The 18,779-nt window shown below is 42.4% G+C and overlaps 1 protein-coding gene across 8 annotated transcripts in view; it reads right to left on the bottom strand.

Annotated features, from left to right (window-relative positions):
• Nucleotides 1-16,582, bottom strand: part of unc79 (unc-79 homolog, NALCN channel complex subunit) — a 37,110-nt gene extending 20,528 nt beyond the window's left edge. For 3 of the 8 annotated variants that reach the window (XM_080293812.1, XM_080293814.1, XM_080293815.1), the window contains exons 1-22: nt 16,193-16,582; nt 14,701-14,821; nt 11,148-11,461; nt 10,266-10,436; nt 9,996-10,091; nt 9,853-9,908; nt 9,015-9,144; nt 8,838-8,902; nt 7,396-7,484; nt 6,962-7,002; nt 6,722-6,750; nt 5,428-5,657; nt 5,032-5,203; nt 4,676-4,906; nt 4,385-4,575; nt 4,062-4,185; nt 3,101-3,241; nt 1,679-1,894; nt 1,166-1,393; nt 808-949; nt 345-424; nt 74-222 (exon numbers count right to left, since the gene is read on the bottom strand). In XM_080293812.1, coding sequence (XP_080149938.1) covers nt 74-222; nt 345-424; nt 808-949; nt 1,166-1,393; nt 1,679-1,894; nt 3,101-3,241; nt 4,062-4,185; nt 4,385-4,575; nt 4,676-4,906; nt 5,032-5,203; nt 5,428-5,657; nt 6,722-6,750; nt 6,962-7,002; nt 7,396-7,484; nt 8,838-8,902; nt 9,015-9,144; nt 9,853-9,908; nt 9,996-10,091; nt 10,266-10,436; nt 11,148-11,461; nt 14,701-14,821; nt 16,193-16,214 — 3,038 coding nt within the window. In that variant the 5' untranslated portion in view covers nt 16,215-16,582. The remainder of the gene's footprint in view (nt 1-73; nt 223-344; nt 425-807; nt 950-1,165; nt 1,394-1,678; nt 1,895-3,100; nt 3,242-4,061; nt 4,186-4,384; nt 4,576-4,675; nt 4,907-5,031; nt 5,204-5,427; nt 5,658-6,721; nt 6,751-6,961; nt 7,003-7,395; nt 7,485-8,837; nt 8,903-9,014; nt 9,145-9,852; nt 9,909-9,995; nt 10,092-10,265; nt 10,437-11,147; nt 11,462-14,700; nt 14,822-16,192) is intronic. The other 5 variants (XM_026151986.2, XM_080293817.1, XM_080293813.1 and 2 more) reach the window with 4 other exon arrangements.
• Nucleotides 16,583-18,779: the final 2,197 nt, after the last annotated feature.

Genomic DNA, 18,779 nt, shown 5'->3' with positions numbered 1-18,779 from the left:
TAAAAGCTGTAAACAAAAGCATGCATGAGTTCAGTGTTTTTTCTGCATGAGGAGGAGTGTTCTCTGGACACACCAAGGGATGAGCATCTTCTCCTGGATGTAAGCCAGAAACTGCGGGTGATCCTTACAGGCGAGGTATAAACACTCTCCGTGAAGACACAGGATCTTCAGGCAGTTCAGCATGTTGAACAAAATATCAGGCTCCTCAAACTTTGACATTTCCTGAAAATGCAGAAGACGTGTGTGACTCGCAGTGTAACACATATGCACTCAAATAAATCGAAAGAAACATTTTTGAATGCCTCTAGTCTTTGATTTGATATGCAGTTATTCAGACCAAGCACCTGCAGAATGGTGTATATGAGCTTCAAAGACACAGGGAGCTGCTGGTAGGAGAACTTCTTATCAGAGTTATTCTTCATTGCTGGAAAGAAAGAGAAAAAACAATTGAACTTTTAATTTTGCCTGTACTGTGGCAAAAAACAAGGAAATAGCTCATCCTGTTCTGTCCATCAAAAACAATATCTACCAAGCCTTCCTGCATACTCACAATATCTCACTGGGTTTCTGAAATTTTCTATGGCTTCATGTATATCACTGTTTCTCAGATTTGGTATCAAACTGTTAAACTGCTAAACTGTATTAGTAGAAGTCAAAAGTCACAAGCGTCAACTAGCTTAGGTATACATCAAGTCCAAAATCCAGTTAAGTTAAAGTCCAGTTAACCCTTAAAGGATGATTGGTATTCATCTGGCAGGTATTATTAATTTAAACATCAAGTTTTAAGCAGAACTGATCGATACACACCTGCGTGATCAGGAGATTGGCTGCTGGGGTTGTCGGTGTGCGTGCCACTCGGGTTGTCTCCTTCCTTGCTTTCATTCTCCACCCCGATGGAGAAATCTGGTGGAGGGGTAAGCAAGGTTTCCTCCAAACAATCTGTGGGCTCCTGTGGAGGAATGAGACTTGTTGGAGCTGAGTGAAAGGCATGCTTTATGTTGTGTGTTTACTCCAAAACAAAGGTAGCACAATTTGACACAGTGTTGTTTTTGGCGCTGTGGTTTGGGACACGTGGAGCTACATGCACTCATTCCAAAGCCCTGCCTGCCAAATGCACAAGGTTAATTCAAAGTTGATGCATAAAAATGCATGCTGTGTGTCTCACCACCAGGCGTATCTCTTCCCGGGGGGTCAGCCTCTCCAGGAGCTCACAGCCCAGCTGGTAACACAGGATGCTGGATTGGCACAGGCTGCACTCTAGGGCCTTCTCATCCTTCTGGCAGGTGTGTGAGCCACCCCACGGGGCCTGGAAGACATTGTTGATGATGCCCACGATATCCTTCCCCAGGCTGCTGTCTAGACCCAGCATCACACCGTCATCCTGGAGCTCCATCTGGGACAGCGGGGGGGAGACGACCATAAAAATAGAGGAACAAAAATTAGAGCACGACACACAAATCTCAAGATCCCACCGGTGGGTATTATTATCATTGTATAGTGTGTATGTGTCATTTTTCTCTACATGAATGACTGAGAAGAGTGACTCGCTTAAACTAGACTGTATAATGTGAGAATGGCTGTACAATAAGAAGGTTTATAACATGAGGACACACAAAAGAGAAGCATCAGAGACAGAACTTTAATCACAATTATAGGTTTTCATCAGGAAGGTGGTCACCTGCTTTAAGATGAGGTCAAACATCAGAATGAAACAGCCAAGGTTCATGTCATCGTCATCACAGTCCAGGTCCAGGGCGCAGTGACCAGCGGCATGACCCAGGTTTTTAAAAGGGCTGCAGCGAAGAGGGCTGCGGAAGGGGCTCCGGAAGGGGCTGGGAAAAGGGCTGAGAGTGTTGTGCTGGCCTCGACGTCCTGGATCTGACACCACACTCACCTGTGAGAAAGGAGAATAGTCATTAAACTGAAATATGTGTTTCTCTTCAGCTGTTAGGGTCACGTTAAAATGAGACAGAAACCGTTGCGAGGCTGTAAATGTCAGTTAGACTTGTATATATCAATATGCATCACATACCTTTTTCATTATGTTATGTTACATTTTATTATGTGGTCCACAAACAAAAGTGTAAATAAAAGATCTATTCTAAGTAATAAAAAGGCAATGCTTGCAAATATTTGAAAAAAAGCTGTCAAAATATTCTAAACTGAGCATTTGCGGCTTTTATACAACAATTACGCCGTGCTCGAAGCTACGCCTTCTCCTCATTCCTGATGTCTCTGTGTTTATGTCCATCTTCGTCACTTCTAATGTTGTCAGCTCCCTCTCTGTGTGTGTTTATGTGTTTCTGCCAGAGTGTGGTGCTCCAACTCTCTTACTTTAATGCCTCATCTGCACAACTGGGAGCCATTCACTAATCGAGCTCACGCAAGTATATAAAATCTGCCAGACTGTTCACTCAATCTCATACACAATGGCATCATGAAACCTTGTAAACTGACTCCTAGTGTATTCTCTTTAACAGTACAAATGATATATCTTCTCGTAACTCAGGCACACCAGCTCATGCTCCATGCACAAGCTGCCCTCAGCAGCCTGACCTGCCCTCTGTTTAACAAGTGCTACAGCAAGCTGTGTTCGCTGTGTACAGCAAACACCATCCTGACAAAAAGCAAGGTATGACAGCAAATCTCACAAAGCATGTTTACATCTCCTAAAGTTAAACGTGAAGTAATACAGCAGGATCAGCTGCATGTCGACTTAATCTGGAGCCATCTGTGCGGATGTGTGGGTGTCTCTGAACATAAATTTATATTACAGCCAAATTCAATTAATCCCTTGAAGAGAGCTATATTTAGATATTGATGGTTGCCATGGTAACATACAGTCTATTCCAAAATGAACAGTGGGAAATAGAACCAAGAAGAATAGAAACGTGTACACCCCTAATCCAAAAAACACATCGACAGACAAAGCCCTAATAATAGCTATTCAGCTGATGATCTGAGCACAGTGAGGTGATGTGTTCTGATCTGTGTTGTTGTCAACAGCCACTGAAATGAATGGCAACAAATAGCTGAAAATGGGGATTGATGTCTTTTGTCTTATTCTTAGGAGTATTTTTAGCATTGCGGTCCTCCTCACCCTACGAGCTCCAGTGTTGCCAGTCAGATCTGACGCGCGTGCCTTCCTCTGATTGGCCAGTTCCTTCAAAGAGTTCACTCCATCGGAGAACATCCCAATCAGCAGCTGAAGAGGCACCACGATGTCCAGCTCCGACAGCACCTGAGCTCCAACGAGACACACAAAAATGTGGATCATTTATTTATACTTGCTACTTGTGTGGTCTAAATCATAAACCAATCAGTCGGTGATAACCATAACCTGAACCCTATGGTATCAATTCTATAAATAGTTCTGGAGACAAACAGCCATTCAACTAACACACAGGATTTTTTCCTTTTCTCCAAAACATAGGGTTAGTGTTAGAAGGCATCACAAGGTTAATATACTTCTCACAAAGTAAATAGATTTAGTGTTATTACTTTTTGTCATCCTTAAAACCATATACTTGTACATGTCTGCATTACAGTTATTTTGAATGCATGCAGGTTTATAACTCTAGTCTATTTTTTGGGAATACTGGGCGGCGTCAGTTAATACCTTAAAAACTTTGGCTAGTAATATAAAAGCTCCGTATTTGGCAGAAAATTTGACTGCTGCCTGTGTGACTTTATCACACCACATGCCGAGAAAACATTAAACTGAAGCTCAACTTCTGTATTTGCTGTGAACGTGACCTATTTACTCCAGCTAAATTAATACAATCTCTTGATCACAGTTGTGAGAGAAAACTTGAAATTGATCCATGTATACAGGGCGGCAAGCTGTGAGTGCATATGGGATGAAAGGCTAAATCCCTCCTATCTCCATCCGTCTCATTCTGTGACCCAGATCCATATTCAGCAGGGCCCCTGCCCAGACTCTCGCACTCTACGACAACCTGTGCAATTCACACTCACTGTGGATAGAACGGCGGGATGAGAACTTGACACAGGACGGCGTGTTTCTGTGTGCTTTCGTGTGTTTGTGTGTGCATGCTTACATGAAGCCACAGCAGAGCCTGCTCTTGCACAGACGCGGGGTAGCCAGAGAATCTGCAGCTGATGAAGCCAAACATTTCCTCCATAGAGAAGGGAAGTGGGCACAGCTCAATATCAAACATCTTGCTGTGAATAGAATAACAGCAGTACCATATAAATTCATCCACATAGCGATCCTTTGATACTGTTACACAATGAGTGATGCTAACTTGTAATATTTTAAGTTTTTTTTTAAATTATTATTATTGTGCTGCAATTTTACTGCAAGCATCTCTGCCCACTGTATGCAATATATGCCATGAACAGTTAAGGGAGATGGATATACCTGAGCACTTCCCGGAACTCTTTGAGCTGGTTGTCGGGCACCTCAGTACGGATGGCCTCCAGCCACTCAGGCATAAAGCACTCCCACAGTGGCTGACTAATGACGTTGTAAGGTATTAGACACAGGATGCGGTTCAGACCCTCTTTCAGCTGTGTCACTGTGCTACATGACTTATCCCAGTAACCGCCCACCTGAGAAAAATGTGCATAGACCAGTTTAGACCAGTGAAAACTCTCCTTCATGTAAGGTATTAAAATCCTATGATCTTATGATGACGCTGTAATATCTTACCCTTGCAAATTCTACAGGTTTGGGCAGCAGGCACATGACCATGACATCAAAGCGCACTTCACACACTGTCTTTAGCCACTTTGTGACAAACTGGGGCTTCAACTTCTCCACTAGGCTTCCGACTTCGTCGTCCATCATGTAGGCGGTGGAGTGAAACCACTGGAAGACCATGCTGACCAGCCGAGCCAGACTCTCTGTGGGCGTGTTCTCATTGGGTGTGCACAGACTTACCTGCAGATGTGAACAAAGAAACTCGGAAATTGAAAAGAGAAGTGATGAGAGGCAATGTGCCATACACATCGTTTTTGCCTGCTCCCTGTTACTGACAGATACAGCGACCCCCTGTGATTACGCACCAGGAACCAGATGCCAAACTGACTTAGAAGGCGCTGGTCATGCTGGTCATCCTCTTTGTTATCAAACTCAATGTTGTCCAGAGAGTGGTGGGAGGCAGACAGGCCCATCTGACGACGCCGATTCAACTCAAACTCACGCTGCTCTGCATGAATTTCTGCCTCTTTTAGGAGGCTGGAGGTATACACAGGATAAGAGAGGGATTTGAGAGGGCACAGAGAGAAGGTCATATGTGAGATAGAGCAAAGGAGAAAGAGCAGAGGAGAAAATCTCACTTTTTTTCGTTTGTTTTTGTTATTTGTTTAATCTGAACTGAGGCAGCATTGTTGTCTTTATATTTGTCTTGAAGTGTGCTTCACAGAGTCACAACTATATGCTCTGTAACACCGTGCATGTACCTGATAACGGCTTCCACGGTGCACACTAGCTCCTCTGCTCCGCACTCACGGGTGTTGATGGGAGGGGGCGAGGTCTGGTACAGATGGGTCTCCGCCGCAGCCCCCACCTCGCTGCTGTGGTGGTTGACATGGCAACGCTTGCAGTAGCGGACAGGCCGGTTGCCATGGCGCCCGCAGCAGCCGGCTGAAAAGCAGGTGACCACAGCCCTTCTAACATGAGAGCTACAGTTCTGCAGTTTGAAGCCAAGAAACAAGGGGGGGAGCAGAGGGAAGAGAAATCAGTTTGTTTCTATTCTTGTATAATAGAAAAATAAAAAAAACACTTCCAATAACGCCTGATGACAATCGTCTAAAAATAAACATCTCTCAGGGCTCAAAGGCAACTCTGATAATGAATATCACTCTCTCCGAAGATACAAGGATCTGTCCACATCTAAAGCAATAGAACAAGTCTTTATGTGTCCCCGCGGTGTCTCAGGTTTCTAAAAATAAAAAGCATGGCACTAGAGAGCCACCCTAATCTGATCAGTCTCTAATCTTGTGCCATTAGAGGCATGAATTGCTCCCTATCAAATTAACATATCTGGCCTCAGATGGTGAGTGCTCTTATTCATCCATGTTGCTTTGAACAACAAAAAAAATGCTACTCTGATAATACTCATACTGTTGTTCTCGCATCACGGCTCTTAGATATCATTATGTACTCAAAAGTAGCTATTTTAAAATGACAAGTAATGCCTCATTTATGAGTAATATGTCTCAGCTAACACTGAAAGAGCTAGCACAAATCTCAGTTGGAGAATGATTGGAACAAAAGCTGCTCCAAAAGGGAGGTGGTGAATTATAAACGGCTGGGCAAACCATGGTGGAGGCCAGCTGTTTCAGAGGACAAAGAGAGGCAGCTGCTGACCTGACGGGAATACCTGAGATCATCATCACGCACTCAGTTTTCCCAGTGTCTCCCAGGAAACAAGCAGGAAGCACTCAGCAACAGCAAACAAAGATCAGGCCCCAAAGATCAGGTTATTTTGAAAGGTCTTTACTGAGCTGCTTCAGTGAATGGACTCTTCAGGGGAGATTCAGATTCACAAATAAATGAGCTAACTATGGATCACAACTAAAGTGTATCTAAGTTCATGTTTTCACAGGTCAGGGAAGTCCTCTATGTTTTACCAGTGTATTGTTTGCTGTGGAGACTTTTATTATTGTGAGGAAGTCAGGTTAATAAGTAATGGCAATGACTGAGAGTACACAGCACCGTTAATGTCATTATGCTGCAGTGTAAATGTCTTACCTTCTTTTGACAAATGGCAGATATCTCTGCTGCAAGAAAAATAAACATAACTGAAATACAACTGTTTGCAAAAAACATACGTATGTCTTGAAAATTGGTTATATTTTCATGGAAATTAGAACCTCAATATAAAATATATGGCAGCTTGGAACACAACGCATAGCAGCTAATAAAGGTTTTATTGTAGAGTGCATACGTATCTTATCTTTACTCAGCACCTTTTTGACTGTAAATGCTCACCTTGGGGCAGGAGTACATCAACAAGCCATTCAGCGTGATCTCTGGAAAGGTCGAAGAAATTATTTAACAATGCATGACTTATGTGTATGATATAAATACAGTCATTCCAACTGGTGTATACACATCGGTATCAGCTTCCTTACAGAGCTGGAACACAAAAATATCTTCTCAATAACAAAAAAACCCTGAAAAGCCAATTTTATTATAATAGTCTCTGCGCTAAAAAAAAAAAAGAGAGACAAGTGGATGTGCTTTTTTGTAATGATGATCTCATTATTGGCACAAGGGAATTATGTAACCATGCCAATGTGTTTCCCCTGGGTTACAAAGAGGAATAATGAGGGAGGCGGTAGGTGATGTTTGTTTGCAATAGCATCCCACTCAAGGAGGGGGAGGATTGAGGGATGGAGGAAAGAGGTGAAACAGATGCGTACCCTGCTATCCTCTGGCTGCACTCTTCACATATATAAAGAGGAGGGGGCTTGTCTCCCAAGGCCACAGAAAGAGTAGGATCTATACACATCTGCAAAAGTAATAAAGTTAGTCTGAGATAATGGAGGTGATATTTGAAAAATTAACACATTATATTCAATGTTTTATTTGCAACCAAGATGAAATACAGTAAAAGTAATGAGGTTTTCTTAGGTTCCAAATAGCTAAATAATAGGACACTTACACTTTACACACATTGACCACTTTGTTAGGTATACCTTGGCATTCAAACGATGCTCAGTTGTTACTAAGCGGGCCCAAAGCGTGCCACCACCTGCAGCCTGAGCTGTTGAAATAAGTCTTCTAACCTAAGTATTCTAACCGTAGCATCTGAATGTAGCAGCAAAATGAAGGCTCCTCAACCAGGTATCTTCTGTTATCCAATTTTGGTGAATTGTGGTCTCAGTTTCCTGTTCTTAGCTGACAGGAAGAACATCCAGTGTGGTCTTCTGCTACTGTATCCCATCTTCACTGACTGTAGTTGCACTTCTCTGACCTCTAACATCAACAAAGCATTTTCACACATTTTCTCTTTTTTCAGGCCACTCTCTGTAAACCTGAGAGACGCATGTGTAGGCAAACGCAAGAAGACAAGCAATTTCTGAGATACGCAGACCAACCTGTCTGACACCAACAACCACATTAAAGTCAAATCGCTTTTTTTTCCCCATTCTGATGCTCAGTTTGAACTTCAGTAGGTGTCTAGATAAATGTTGATGCTGCCATGTGATTGGCTGTTAACAGGTACACCTAATGAACTGGCCAGTGCATTTTGTCAATTATAAGCACAGCGATTTTATAACATATGATGTAAATTTAAGAAGTTCACATTTTCCACGTGTCCCTGTCACATATCTAGGCTACTCTCTCACCCAACAAATCATGTGACGCCTTTACCTGTGTCCCCACGCCTCTGTGTGGATGGCTGCGTGCATATGCTGCTCCACTGTCTTGCAACCTGTGCCTGGCCCTGTGCTAAACACCAGTGCTCGTGGCCTCAATGTTCAGATGGTGCACTGTAATTCACTGTGCTTACTCGATGCCACCCTATCCTCAAGGGCTGCATGGGGTCACCGCTTTCAATTAAAGCCCCCCTTCCCCCACCATACCCCCTTCTTTGCTTCTGGTAATTGAAATCCACCCCCTTTCTACCCGCCTGTTCCTACTCTGTCCGTTTGTGCACAGCTGAGTAAAGGCTGACAAAGCAGAGCAGCACCAATCGCTGATATAAAGTAGCTTAGAATCGGACATGGCAATCTAAGCAAGGCCATATAAGACCTTCCCCTATGCTTACCCCATTCATTTCTCAAGGGAAGACTATCTATTTATGCATCCCAGAAGCATAAAATATTTAAGCTTTAATGATTTTTGAGATTGCAGTCACCTTAACAGCAGGTTTATTGATGGCATTGTGGCATTCGATATGTTGACAGTGGATGGGATTCCAGGCTGAACCAGGAAATGGAAGAGAGAGAGAAATAAGAAAAACAATTGACAGGTGACCACTTTGATAAGTCTAAAGTCTGGTAAAGAAGTAGATGTGGCATAAAGAGAATCTGACCTGTGTACTGCAGTCCTCTGTATTCACTGATGGCTCCTGGTGGCTTCAGGTTCGGCCAGTAATGAAACAGCATCTGCACAGCTGGAGGTTTAACTTGGGATGGGCCATAGGATATGACATAAAGCAGATCCTGCATACAAGATAAACATCATATGTACATGAAAGTGCTGGTATATTTAGGTACATTTGAATATGAATGCAGACAAAGTAAAATAGTAAAGACTAAATCTAAATTTAAAGTAAAATGTAAAAAACAGTAACCAGTAGGCAACGTATTCAGGAGCAAGCAGGGGTGTGTAATGCTGCAAATTATGATATCAATGAGATACCAAGTAAATAAAGGCCAGTATTGCTGATACCACTACCAGCAGAGATACTTTTAACCTATAAAGGCAGCTTATGTAGAGGAGCCCAGCCTTCATCTTTTAGCTTTTCATTTATTTTAAGCTGCAGGGGTTTGTGTTATATTAATGCAACAGCAATACCAGCTGTGTGTTAAATATGAAGCTACGTGCTATTAGCTTAGCAAAGAGAAAAGACTAGAAGCAATTTAAAAAGCTGGCCTGGAATGTAAAAAAAACAGGATGTGGTTCAAGGATAAATCTGTGCTAGCTTTTCTCATGATAAGCAAATCGTAATTGTATTCTTTCAGTACTATTCAGTACTAGTGGGTACTGTTTTCTCCAGCCTCTAGTCTTTTTGCTAATGTAGCTGAACGGTCTGCTTGTTAGCTTCATATTTAGTGCCACTTTTTTGTTAGGCACAGTACATTTCATATTTCTGCAGATAAAAATAAAAGACTCTTAAATCTACATTATGTATCTAAAAGGAGAAATACCTTCCACACTTCCTGTTTGTACTTCATTAGACATTCCAGCAGCTGACAGTGATAAACTAGAAAGAAGCAGAGATCAGATTAACTAAAAGGCAGTTATTACAGTTGCCTTTGGATATCTTAATACTTTGAATATGATTGTTTACCTGGATTTGACGTGTACTGCATTGCAATCATGAGCATAGATGAGGCAGACAAATTGACATAGGCTGGGACTCCCCCCTCCTTCCTACTGGACCCCACTATACACAGGCAAAGAAGGGAAAGAACAATAATGTGAAGGATCACTTCTTTTGTTTGTTGCAGTACAATAGTTGAGAGACAAGTGAATGTGCAAGCCTTAAACCTTTACTTGTCTTTCTAGACATATCATTTAGCAGTTTCATTATGACTGTCTTGTGATAAGTCATACTCACATATAGCCATGGGAAGGAAAGAGGTGCTCAGGTATTCAATGATGTCTTTGTGGAGGAAAGGGGGAAATGTGGCTAAAGTGGAAATCATAGTATAGGGCAAAGTGCTGAGAATATCATCGTTCAGAAAAGGCAGGAGGCAAGTTGTCGTATAAAAAATGGATTGTCCCAGGTCTGAGAAGAAAGGGAAAATGCAAAAAAAGACAAAGAGAGATACACAGACACTCCTTCAATCAGCTGTACATACAGTATTAGCATACTGTATGCAGCCACAGATGTCAAAATTTCATGAAATTTCAGTTATTTATTAGTAGAACTGAAAAAAAAATACTTGGAAATGTGAGCTTCTTTAAAAGCCACTGAAGTAAACTTTACCCTCGGGAAAAGTAGAGAAATCTAGTCAAGCAAATGATTTTTTATGCATTTGAGGGTTTGTCTGTTTTAACAATGGTCAAATATTCATGAAAAGTAAGAGCACTGACTGTGATGCAGCCTTGGCTGTGAAAAACTGTGTGGATGTAACTCATTCTCTAATGTGTTTGTGATGTGTTAAAACAGCATTACACTTGCCTATGTGTGTTTCCCCTTATATATTTGCACATGACAACATAAGTAAAAACATTTCTCCCACTTTGCATAACAAACATGCAGTCAAGTATGATACACAGAAGAGAAGGCCTATGTCTGGTGTATCCAATGGCTTATGAACGATTAAGTTGACAGGATCCAGCGTGCTCCCAATCACCCCATGCATCCCTCAAGATCCTCAGCAGGACTTCTCTCCTCCCGTTACAAAAGAGGCCAAAAAAGCAGCAGTGGCTTCATGCAGGCCAGACGGTTCGGGGATGATGATGACAAACAGTGGTGCACTGGGCCTTGACTCACCATGCTGACCGTGCTGCAGCAGGGGCACGAGGTCAAGCAGGGTCACGAGGGTCACATAGAGGCCCTGATAGTCCAGAGAGGGGTACTCTGAGAGCTGAGCGTCCCGACTCTGCTGCCCCTGCCCCCCGCGGTCTGACGGGGCATCGCGCAGAACGCTGTAAAGGAGGGAGCGAGTAACTGTAGGGTTGATGGAACTGACTTGTGGTCTTAGAGATGGGGTGAGTGGGAATGGCACAGGAAAAAGACACATGGTCATGGGCACGGCCAAATTGGAAGCTTCCTGGTTCTCCTTCCTGCCTGTGCGGGACAGAATGCTGCTCCGGGGCGGGAGGGGAGGGGAGGGAAGGTAGGAGAGGGGAACAAGGGAAAAAAAGAGACAACAAAGACACAAAAAAACAGCACATTACATTGAAATGGCACTACAGAGACAGCGTAAATAGAAAAAAACAAACCCAGATAAACCCCACATAGGATGCAGTGTCTCACTATTTAACTGTATAACTGCAGGCACGGGCAATTTTTCCCTGCGCTGTCTGTTCCGTGTGACTTTAATTGAATTTATCTCGTTTTGTCTATCTTTGCACTTGGAAAACAAACAAAAAAAACATGAGCACAAACTGCAATGATCACTGCATCTCATGCGTATCTGGTGACAAGGAGCAAAAATATAAAAAATGGCATGTTTTCAGTGGCAACCCCATACTTCTCCAAAAAGGGACAGCTCAAACGGCTGTCCCTCGATGGCTGCCATCTTCCAATCGGCAAGGTCAGTGGCTACCATGCAAAAAAAAAAGGCCAATGAGCCATAACAGTATATTTTCCAAATGAAATTTCCTTGTCTTTAGTGGGGCTGTCAAGGATGGGAGTGACACCAAATTGGTTCGGGAAAATACAGAGGTGACACTTTTGAAACATGCTTCAGCCAGTAATAAACATGTGTGTGAGGTTAGATCAAGTGCTCTTAGGTCACAGCACATGTTTATTGCACCAGAGAAATAATGTCTGTATGCATACATTATGATACTGTACCAGTATCATCAGGAGAAATAATGAGATCCAACAGGCATATGGATTCAGGTTTCTAAAATAAATGTAACAACTAATCTACAGTAGAGGAGAAACTATAATGACAAAGGAATAGGTTGTATCGGGGGAGATGACTGGTAGCATTATGTTTGTGAGCTAATGCAGGATGGACAATTGTGTTTGCTGTCCCCTGGGGAAAGGTGGTGGACATATTCGATTTTAAAAGAGGAGAAAAACAAAAAAACAAAAGCAAAAACTAGTCGGGTTGAGTGTGGAGCGTCTAGGGTGGAGGAGGGAGGAGGGGGAGGGCCAGAGAGCATTGCTCTTTCTTTTTCTTTTTTTTTCTTTCTTTTTTTTACTGCACATTATTAAAGAGCTAAGCTGTTCTATCAGGCAAATGATTGGGATTTACCATGAGAGCCCAGATTATAAATGTTGATGTATTGCTTTTTTTTTTGGCTTCTTTTTTTTTAAAAGGTCACTCAAAAAGTAGAGTTGCAGCATTTGGAGTTACATGGCAAGTGAGAAAGGGGATTTCTTTTTTTTTTCTCAGATTTTTAACATGGCATAAGAACAGTATAAGGTACCATCATGTGACTGATCCCCTCAAAGTTATACTCTGTAGGATTTAAGTCAGCGTAGATTCATTAAACTATGTAATCAAAGCTGTGTTATTATACAGCATAAACTCAAACAGGACTTATAGACAACGACAAGACTGTATCTCAGAGTATGACTTTTTCACTGCCCATATTTCATATAGAAAACATCATTAATTTGAACAATGAACATAGACATAAACATCAGACGCGCTCACACGCACACGCGCGCACACTGAACATATACACGCAAAGACACACGCATATGTGCACACATACACACAAAACGACACGAGAAAATTACAAACGACACATAAAACACATGTAGAAATGCACTGATACGGACACATGACATACATTTACTGTCAAACCCTGCGCTGTCGTTGCAAAATCATGGACTACATGTGTGTATCAGTTACTCAAAGCACATGTTTCCTGCATTAACATGTTGACAGGTGTGTGAAGTGAAACAACTGTGCTGTGTCTGAAATAATGGCTAAACAGTCTGTTGCAACGTCAGTGCTCACTGATACAGAGAGCTCAGTCTGACGAAGCCGTGCCTCATCTTTAAGAACGCGTATAAAACTTGCTGGTAAAGAGATAACGTAACCCTCTAGCTGACCTGAAATTTGTGCATGAATCAACAACCTCCTCCTTTGGCTATTTCTTTTCTGCGAAGATGACACACACCTGCTCCACTTCTCAAGGCTCGCTACTCCCACTTTCCCACTCTCTCTCCCTTTTGATTTTTTCTTCTATTTCTTCACCCCGGGCTTCAGAAGGCACAGGTGTATGGATAATCCTGGAGTCCCCGCTGAGGAATCCAGACTCCTCTAATGGTGGGCAGAGTGATTTTGTTCTGCATATCTGAGGCTAAGAGACTGTGCTTCGGGAAAATATCAAAGAACCGTTAACAGTGGCATCATATTGAGTGACTCTTTTCTCGCTCGCTTGATACTGCCCCGCAGAGGCACAATCGTCACTCGAGTTAATGCCCATTCCCAGAGTTGCCACCCCTGTCACGCTCAATCTGTGCCCTGAGAGGCTACATTTGAAACACCCCAGTGACTGGTTCAGGACAGCCCTTCAGCAAAGTATGGAGTATCCAGGATACTCTGTGAGCACCACGGCAGAGGAATAATCCTTATGGATGGCTGAGGAGTTGTGTAGAATTGAGGCCAGCAGCCAATCTCAAATAGATTGCACCCTAAGCTGATAATAATGATAGAAGTGAGGCCCACCATTTTTTTTTATATAAATTAGCTAATAAGAAAAGACAGTGCCTCTGTTCTCACTGAAGCTGGCGGGTAGTAATACTGGAACCACAAGAAATATCCTATCTCTGCAGAGCATGTCTGGAAAAATGAAGCTCCAACTGGACAGAGAGGGGAAAAAAAAGAGGAAATAGTGCTCTATTAAATTAGACGTGTTCAAAATGGCTGCCTACTTGACCTATGCTGGAAGAGGAAATAACAGGCTGTTCCCTTCACAGCACCCAAGAGAGCAGGCTGACCCTGCAACTGCATAGCCGGAGGAGCTGAACTCCAGGCCCTCTGGGAAGGACACAGCAAACCGCCTCAGGAAAGCGTTCATCTAGCAACCGACCACTGAATCAATAAACATCACTGAGCCATCTATCTCCGCAGCTGCCTTAAAAAGACGACACCATAATTACACAGGAAATCTGCTACAGTCTGTATCTTTCAGAGCAGAAGAGGCGAGGCAACATCTGCCATGATGGCCACTTCCCTAACTTCTTGCTGACATTATGAATTGATACGAGACATTGAATTGTGTCACTGTCATGCCTTTGAGAAAGTGTGTCAGAGCGACCTGCTGTAATTAATCTCATCTGATTGTGAAGGAAGCTAATATCAAACATTCTACAATCTTTACTTCACCTGGTGGCTCCAGAGCAGGGTACTTACCTGAGCAGGGTTTGGGAAAAGTATTTCAGTGTGTTTGCAATGTCTGTTCCGGAGGGCACTGGGTAAATATTGTGTTGCACACGGTTGTGATACTCTTGCAAGTATCGTATCTTAGAGGCAACTGGACAAAATAAAGAGCAGAGCAACAAGCAAATCAACACTAGTGAGATATGATGCACGACAGCAAAGCCATATATCATGTAACTGAACAAGCTGTTAGGTAGCATTTAACATGAATCCTTCAGCTATGAAGTTAAACAAAAAGTCTGTTTTCCCATGGTTCTCTGGCCTTCACCGGGTGACCTTTTTTGTCATAGCAGCAGGTCACAGGAAGCCCTAGAGGAGGCAGTAACCTACTGCTTACAGAAACAAGCTCACACACGAAAGGTTGCCAGTTCAAGTCCCAAGACAAGCTGGGAAAATGTGGTTATAGCGAACACGAAAGGGGGCTTAAGAAGCAACACAGAGGAACATTTCTGTAATGAGCCCAGCTGGCTGCACTATATTGAAGTAATCTCTGTAGGTTCAGATATGACTGTGCTGTTTGTTGTTAGGAGTTCAAATATGTTGAAGTGGGTGATCGCTGACCCATTTTCTGTGACTTTAGGCAGGAATGTTTAGCTTCCTTCCTGACCTGTAAATGACAAACCCCAAAATAAAAATAACAGCTGCAGGCTTGGAGGATTGTCTGGTCAAAGCATGTGCTGCGATAAATACTGAAGCACAGCATCTTTCCGGTTCATCATAAAATTAAACCTCCTCGGAAAGATAGGACTTTTTTTAAAAATATTTTTCAACCTTTTAATAATATTTCGAGCTGTTAGTCACAACAGCAGATTCAGCGTTTTCTGTTCATTCCCTCACTTACTGTCTACCAAACAACAGGAGCAACACCCAACTTTTAACCAGCTGATGGGGCTGGGAACCCCTAACACTGAGTTTGACCCCGTCTTTTATCTATTGTTTACGGTAAAAAATAAAAAATATAAAAAAACAGAAGACAGCGGCTGGTGTCCACCTGTTCACAACCAGCGAAGTGGAATGAACAACAGACGTCAATATAGTGTGATCAGACCCCACGATTGATCAATATGAAGCCACCATATTGTTCAGTAGCCTGTCAGGTCGACCTTGAGACCAACATTACACTTCGCTTTTCCCACGCGCCTCAGCCAGCCACGTCAATCAAAATCAAATAAAATAGAAATAAATAAATCGGACCACAGAGCGATTCGGACATGGAATTGTTCCATCAACATGCAGAGAAACAGAGGGTGATTCAGTGGCTCTCTGTGTGCACTGAGACCTCCAGCCATCCTCTGCAGTGAGAGGACGTGTTGCAACCTGCCTTGGCAACCGCGGTTTCATCACCAAGGACAGCTCCCCTTGTTCGCTTTCTTGGTTAAACCAAAAAAAAAAAAAAATCAGTTTCCAGCCCCCTCACAAGACAAAACAGAAACACGCACGCACGGATACACACAGCCGTACTTACACTGCTCTGCCTTCGTAGACATTTCGCAGACACTTGGGGAAACATAAAACCCAGACTGTCAGTTGTTTTGATAGGTTTTTCCCTTCCCGGCGTTGTGTTTCCCTCAGTCGTGAAAAAGTGACTATGCCCCCTTGCAGCCCAGGCTCGTCTTGATTGTACCACTTTGCACGACGGATTTATACGCTGTGGTGTTTTAGCTGTGCTTCGGTCGCTTTTGCGATCTTTGAACGGAAATAAAGGGAGGGCTTGTTTTGTAAATCGTTTTTATATATATTTTTTGAGGTGGTGGTGGGGATTTTGCTCTCTCGTTGCAGAGATGGGTGGTGACATATATGTGACACACCACACCTTTCCAAATGGACTGATCCGGCTTTGACAAATTGTCATTCAAGAATTCCGACAACCCTGTTTGAGCTGATTATAGGAGGGAAATACTAAGCACCTCCGCTTATTTGCCTCAGTGATGCTTTACATGTGTGTATTTGTAATGCATGAAATGCTAAACATGCAACAGATGGTTGTCACACCTTCTTAAACATGTCCTTGAGAAAACATCGTGGGTTTTCTTTCCCCTATTTTATATAAATACAGCATATTGGCCACCGTGGATTGGCAGCGTGTCCTAATATTTTTATACTGATATTTAGTAATATTAATATTAATCTCCACTATCAGCTGGGCGCTTTAAAGAGTACATTGTTATCCAATAACACTTTCGAGCTATAAATGTGCATGTGTATGAATACTTAAGCCTGTGTCTAAATGCAGCATTTCTCATTTAAGCGGCACTTCCGCTAGTAGATGCAGGAGTGAACGATAAACAGACCCTACGGTCTGAGGTCCTGACAGACCCTTCCCATCATGGTTTCTGCCAAGAATTTTGTCTATACTCCTAACTGATGAAAATGATATCCTCAAAGTGTGTTAAAGCAAAAATGTTGTCTTTTTTTTATATATCACCCTCAAAACAGTCAATAATCTCAGAAATAAAATACACAATAGTTATCATATGTAACTGTTTATATAGGAAAATAGCTCAGTCAGACTTCAGATTTAACAAAGGTTTTACTTTTTTTCACGAGATTTTACACAGTGGAGAGAGGTTCACACAGTGACATTGCTTGGGTGTCTGTCTGCAGAGTTCCTGTAGAAATCAATCATGTTGAGGTATTCTGGCCTTGTCTTCGATATTCTGGGATATGATGCATGATCCAACCAGCCGGGGCCAGGAGAGTCACAGCAAACACGCATAAGGCAAAGGTAGACTGCTGTAAGAAAGTCCAATAAAATATAACCATGAGTGTTTTATTCACAGACACTGCAAATGTAATCTACATGAAAGGTTATAATACACATTCAATGCAGTGTTAGTGTTTGAGCTCTCAAATATCTTCTTTCATATGTTAAGTTGAACAGAAAGGACTAAGCCAATGAACACGACAGAGGGTCCCAGTCTTAGTGACTCACTGCGTGATATAACTTCACCGCCACCACCCACTTATATTTTCCTGCCATAATATTCTCTCTGTACCTCTCCACCATGGTATTCCTAACCTGGGATGAGCTTTGTAAAAGCCCCTATGGATGTCCCTTAGGACAGATCAACAGATTTATAGTGGCATAAACACTTCCTGCTATGCTGCAGTTCCATCATAGGATCCCTTTACAGAGGCCAGAGCATTGCACTGACTTATAAATAACAAATGAATAAAACATCTCTTCCACTCTGCAGACTGGGGAATGCAGTTCGCTTGAATTCTTCGCATTAAGGGCATTTGAACCATCACAGACATTGACTTCCAATGACTGACTATTTTATATTGTTTGCATTTTTATGCCACCATAGTCCCTAAAATGGCATTACTTGTGGTTTAGCATCCATTCAGTACAGGAAAAATATTACTGCAGTTCTTGCTTTTGTTGCAGGACATTATACAGTGTAGATATTCAAGGATGTCTGCCTGTTCAATTACAAGTACAATAAAAGTTAGTCAGTCCTACCACTGGCCCAATCTTTTCCTTGGGTGGCTTGCTGCAGATGGTTGACCTCTGATTTTGCTTAATGTTCTTCAGCAGCAGCAACCTGGTTAGTGTGGGTCTCCTAAAAAGCAAGGACATCTTTCTTGAGACAGCTCACAGTAAATCTCGTTCACAGAAGAAAAATGTGTCTCTGGAAACTTCTCCTCACATCCTGTGAGATACTGACAGATAGCCTGTACTTTTATCTAATTCCCATCACTCTTCCAGGGAGGAGTTACTTCCATGGACCAAAGACACTTGTATAAACATACAGAATGAGTTCTCATCACAGCAAATTCGGTCTTGGTTGTGTGCCTGAAGATTAAAGTGGACTGAAAGGGGGAAATATTGGTTACAAAACACTGATTTCGAGCCTGAATGAGCACACAAGGTGTCTTTTTTAATGCTGAACAGTCGTTAGTTAAGCACACAAAGTCCTAAATTAAGAACACAGCGATCAATTGTTGGCAATTGTTTACAACATTTTTCTCTCTAGAAAGTACACAGGACACAGAGTGCTGAAGAAGTAATATGCATTTGCTGGATTTTTGATAATCCATGTAACAAA

The sequence above is a fragment of the Astatotilapia calliptera genome, chromosome 19 (assembly GCF_964374335.1).
Source record: "Astatotilapia calliptera chromosome 19, fAstCal68.1, whole genome shotgun sequence".
Classification (NCBI taxonomy): domain Eukaryota; kingdom Metazoa; phylum Chordata; class Actinopteri; order Cichliformes; family Cichlidae; genus Astatotilapia; species Astatotilapia calliptera.
The sequence above is the reverse complement of the archived record's forward strand: the minus strand, read 5'-3'. Positions and strand labels throughout refer to the sequence as shown.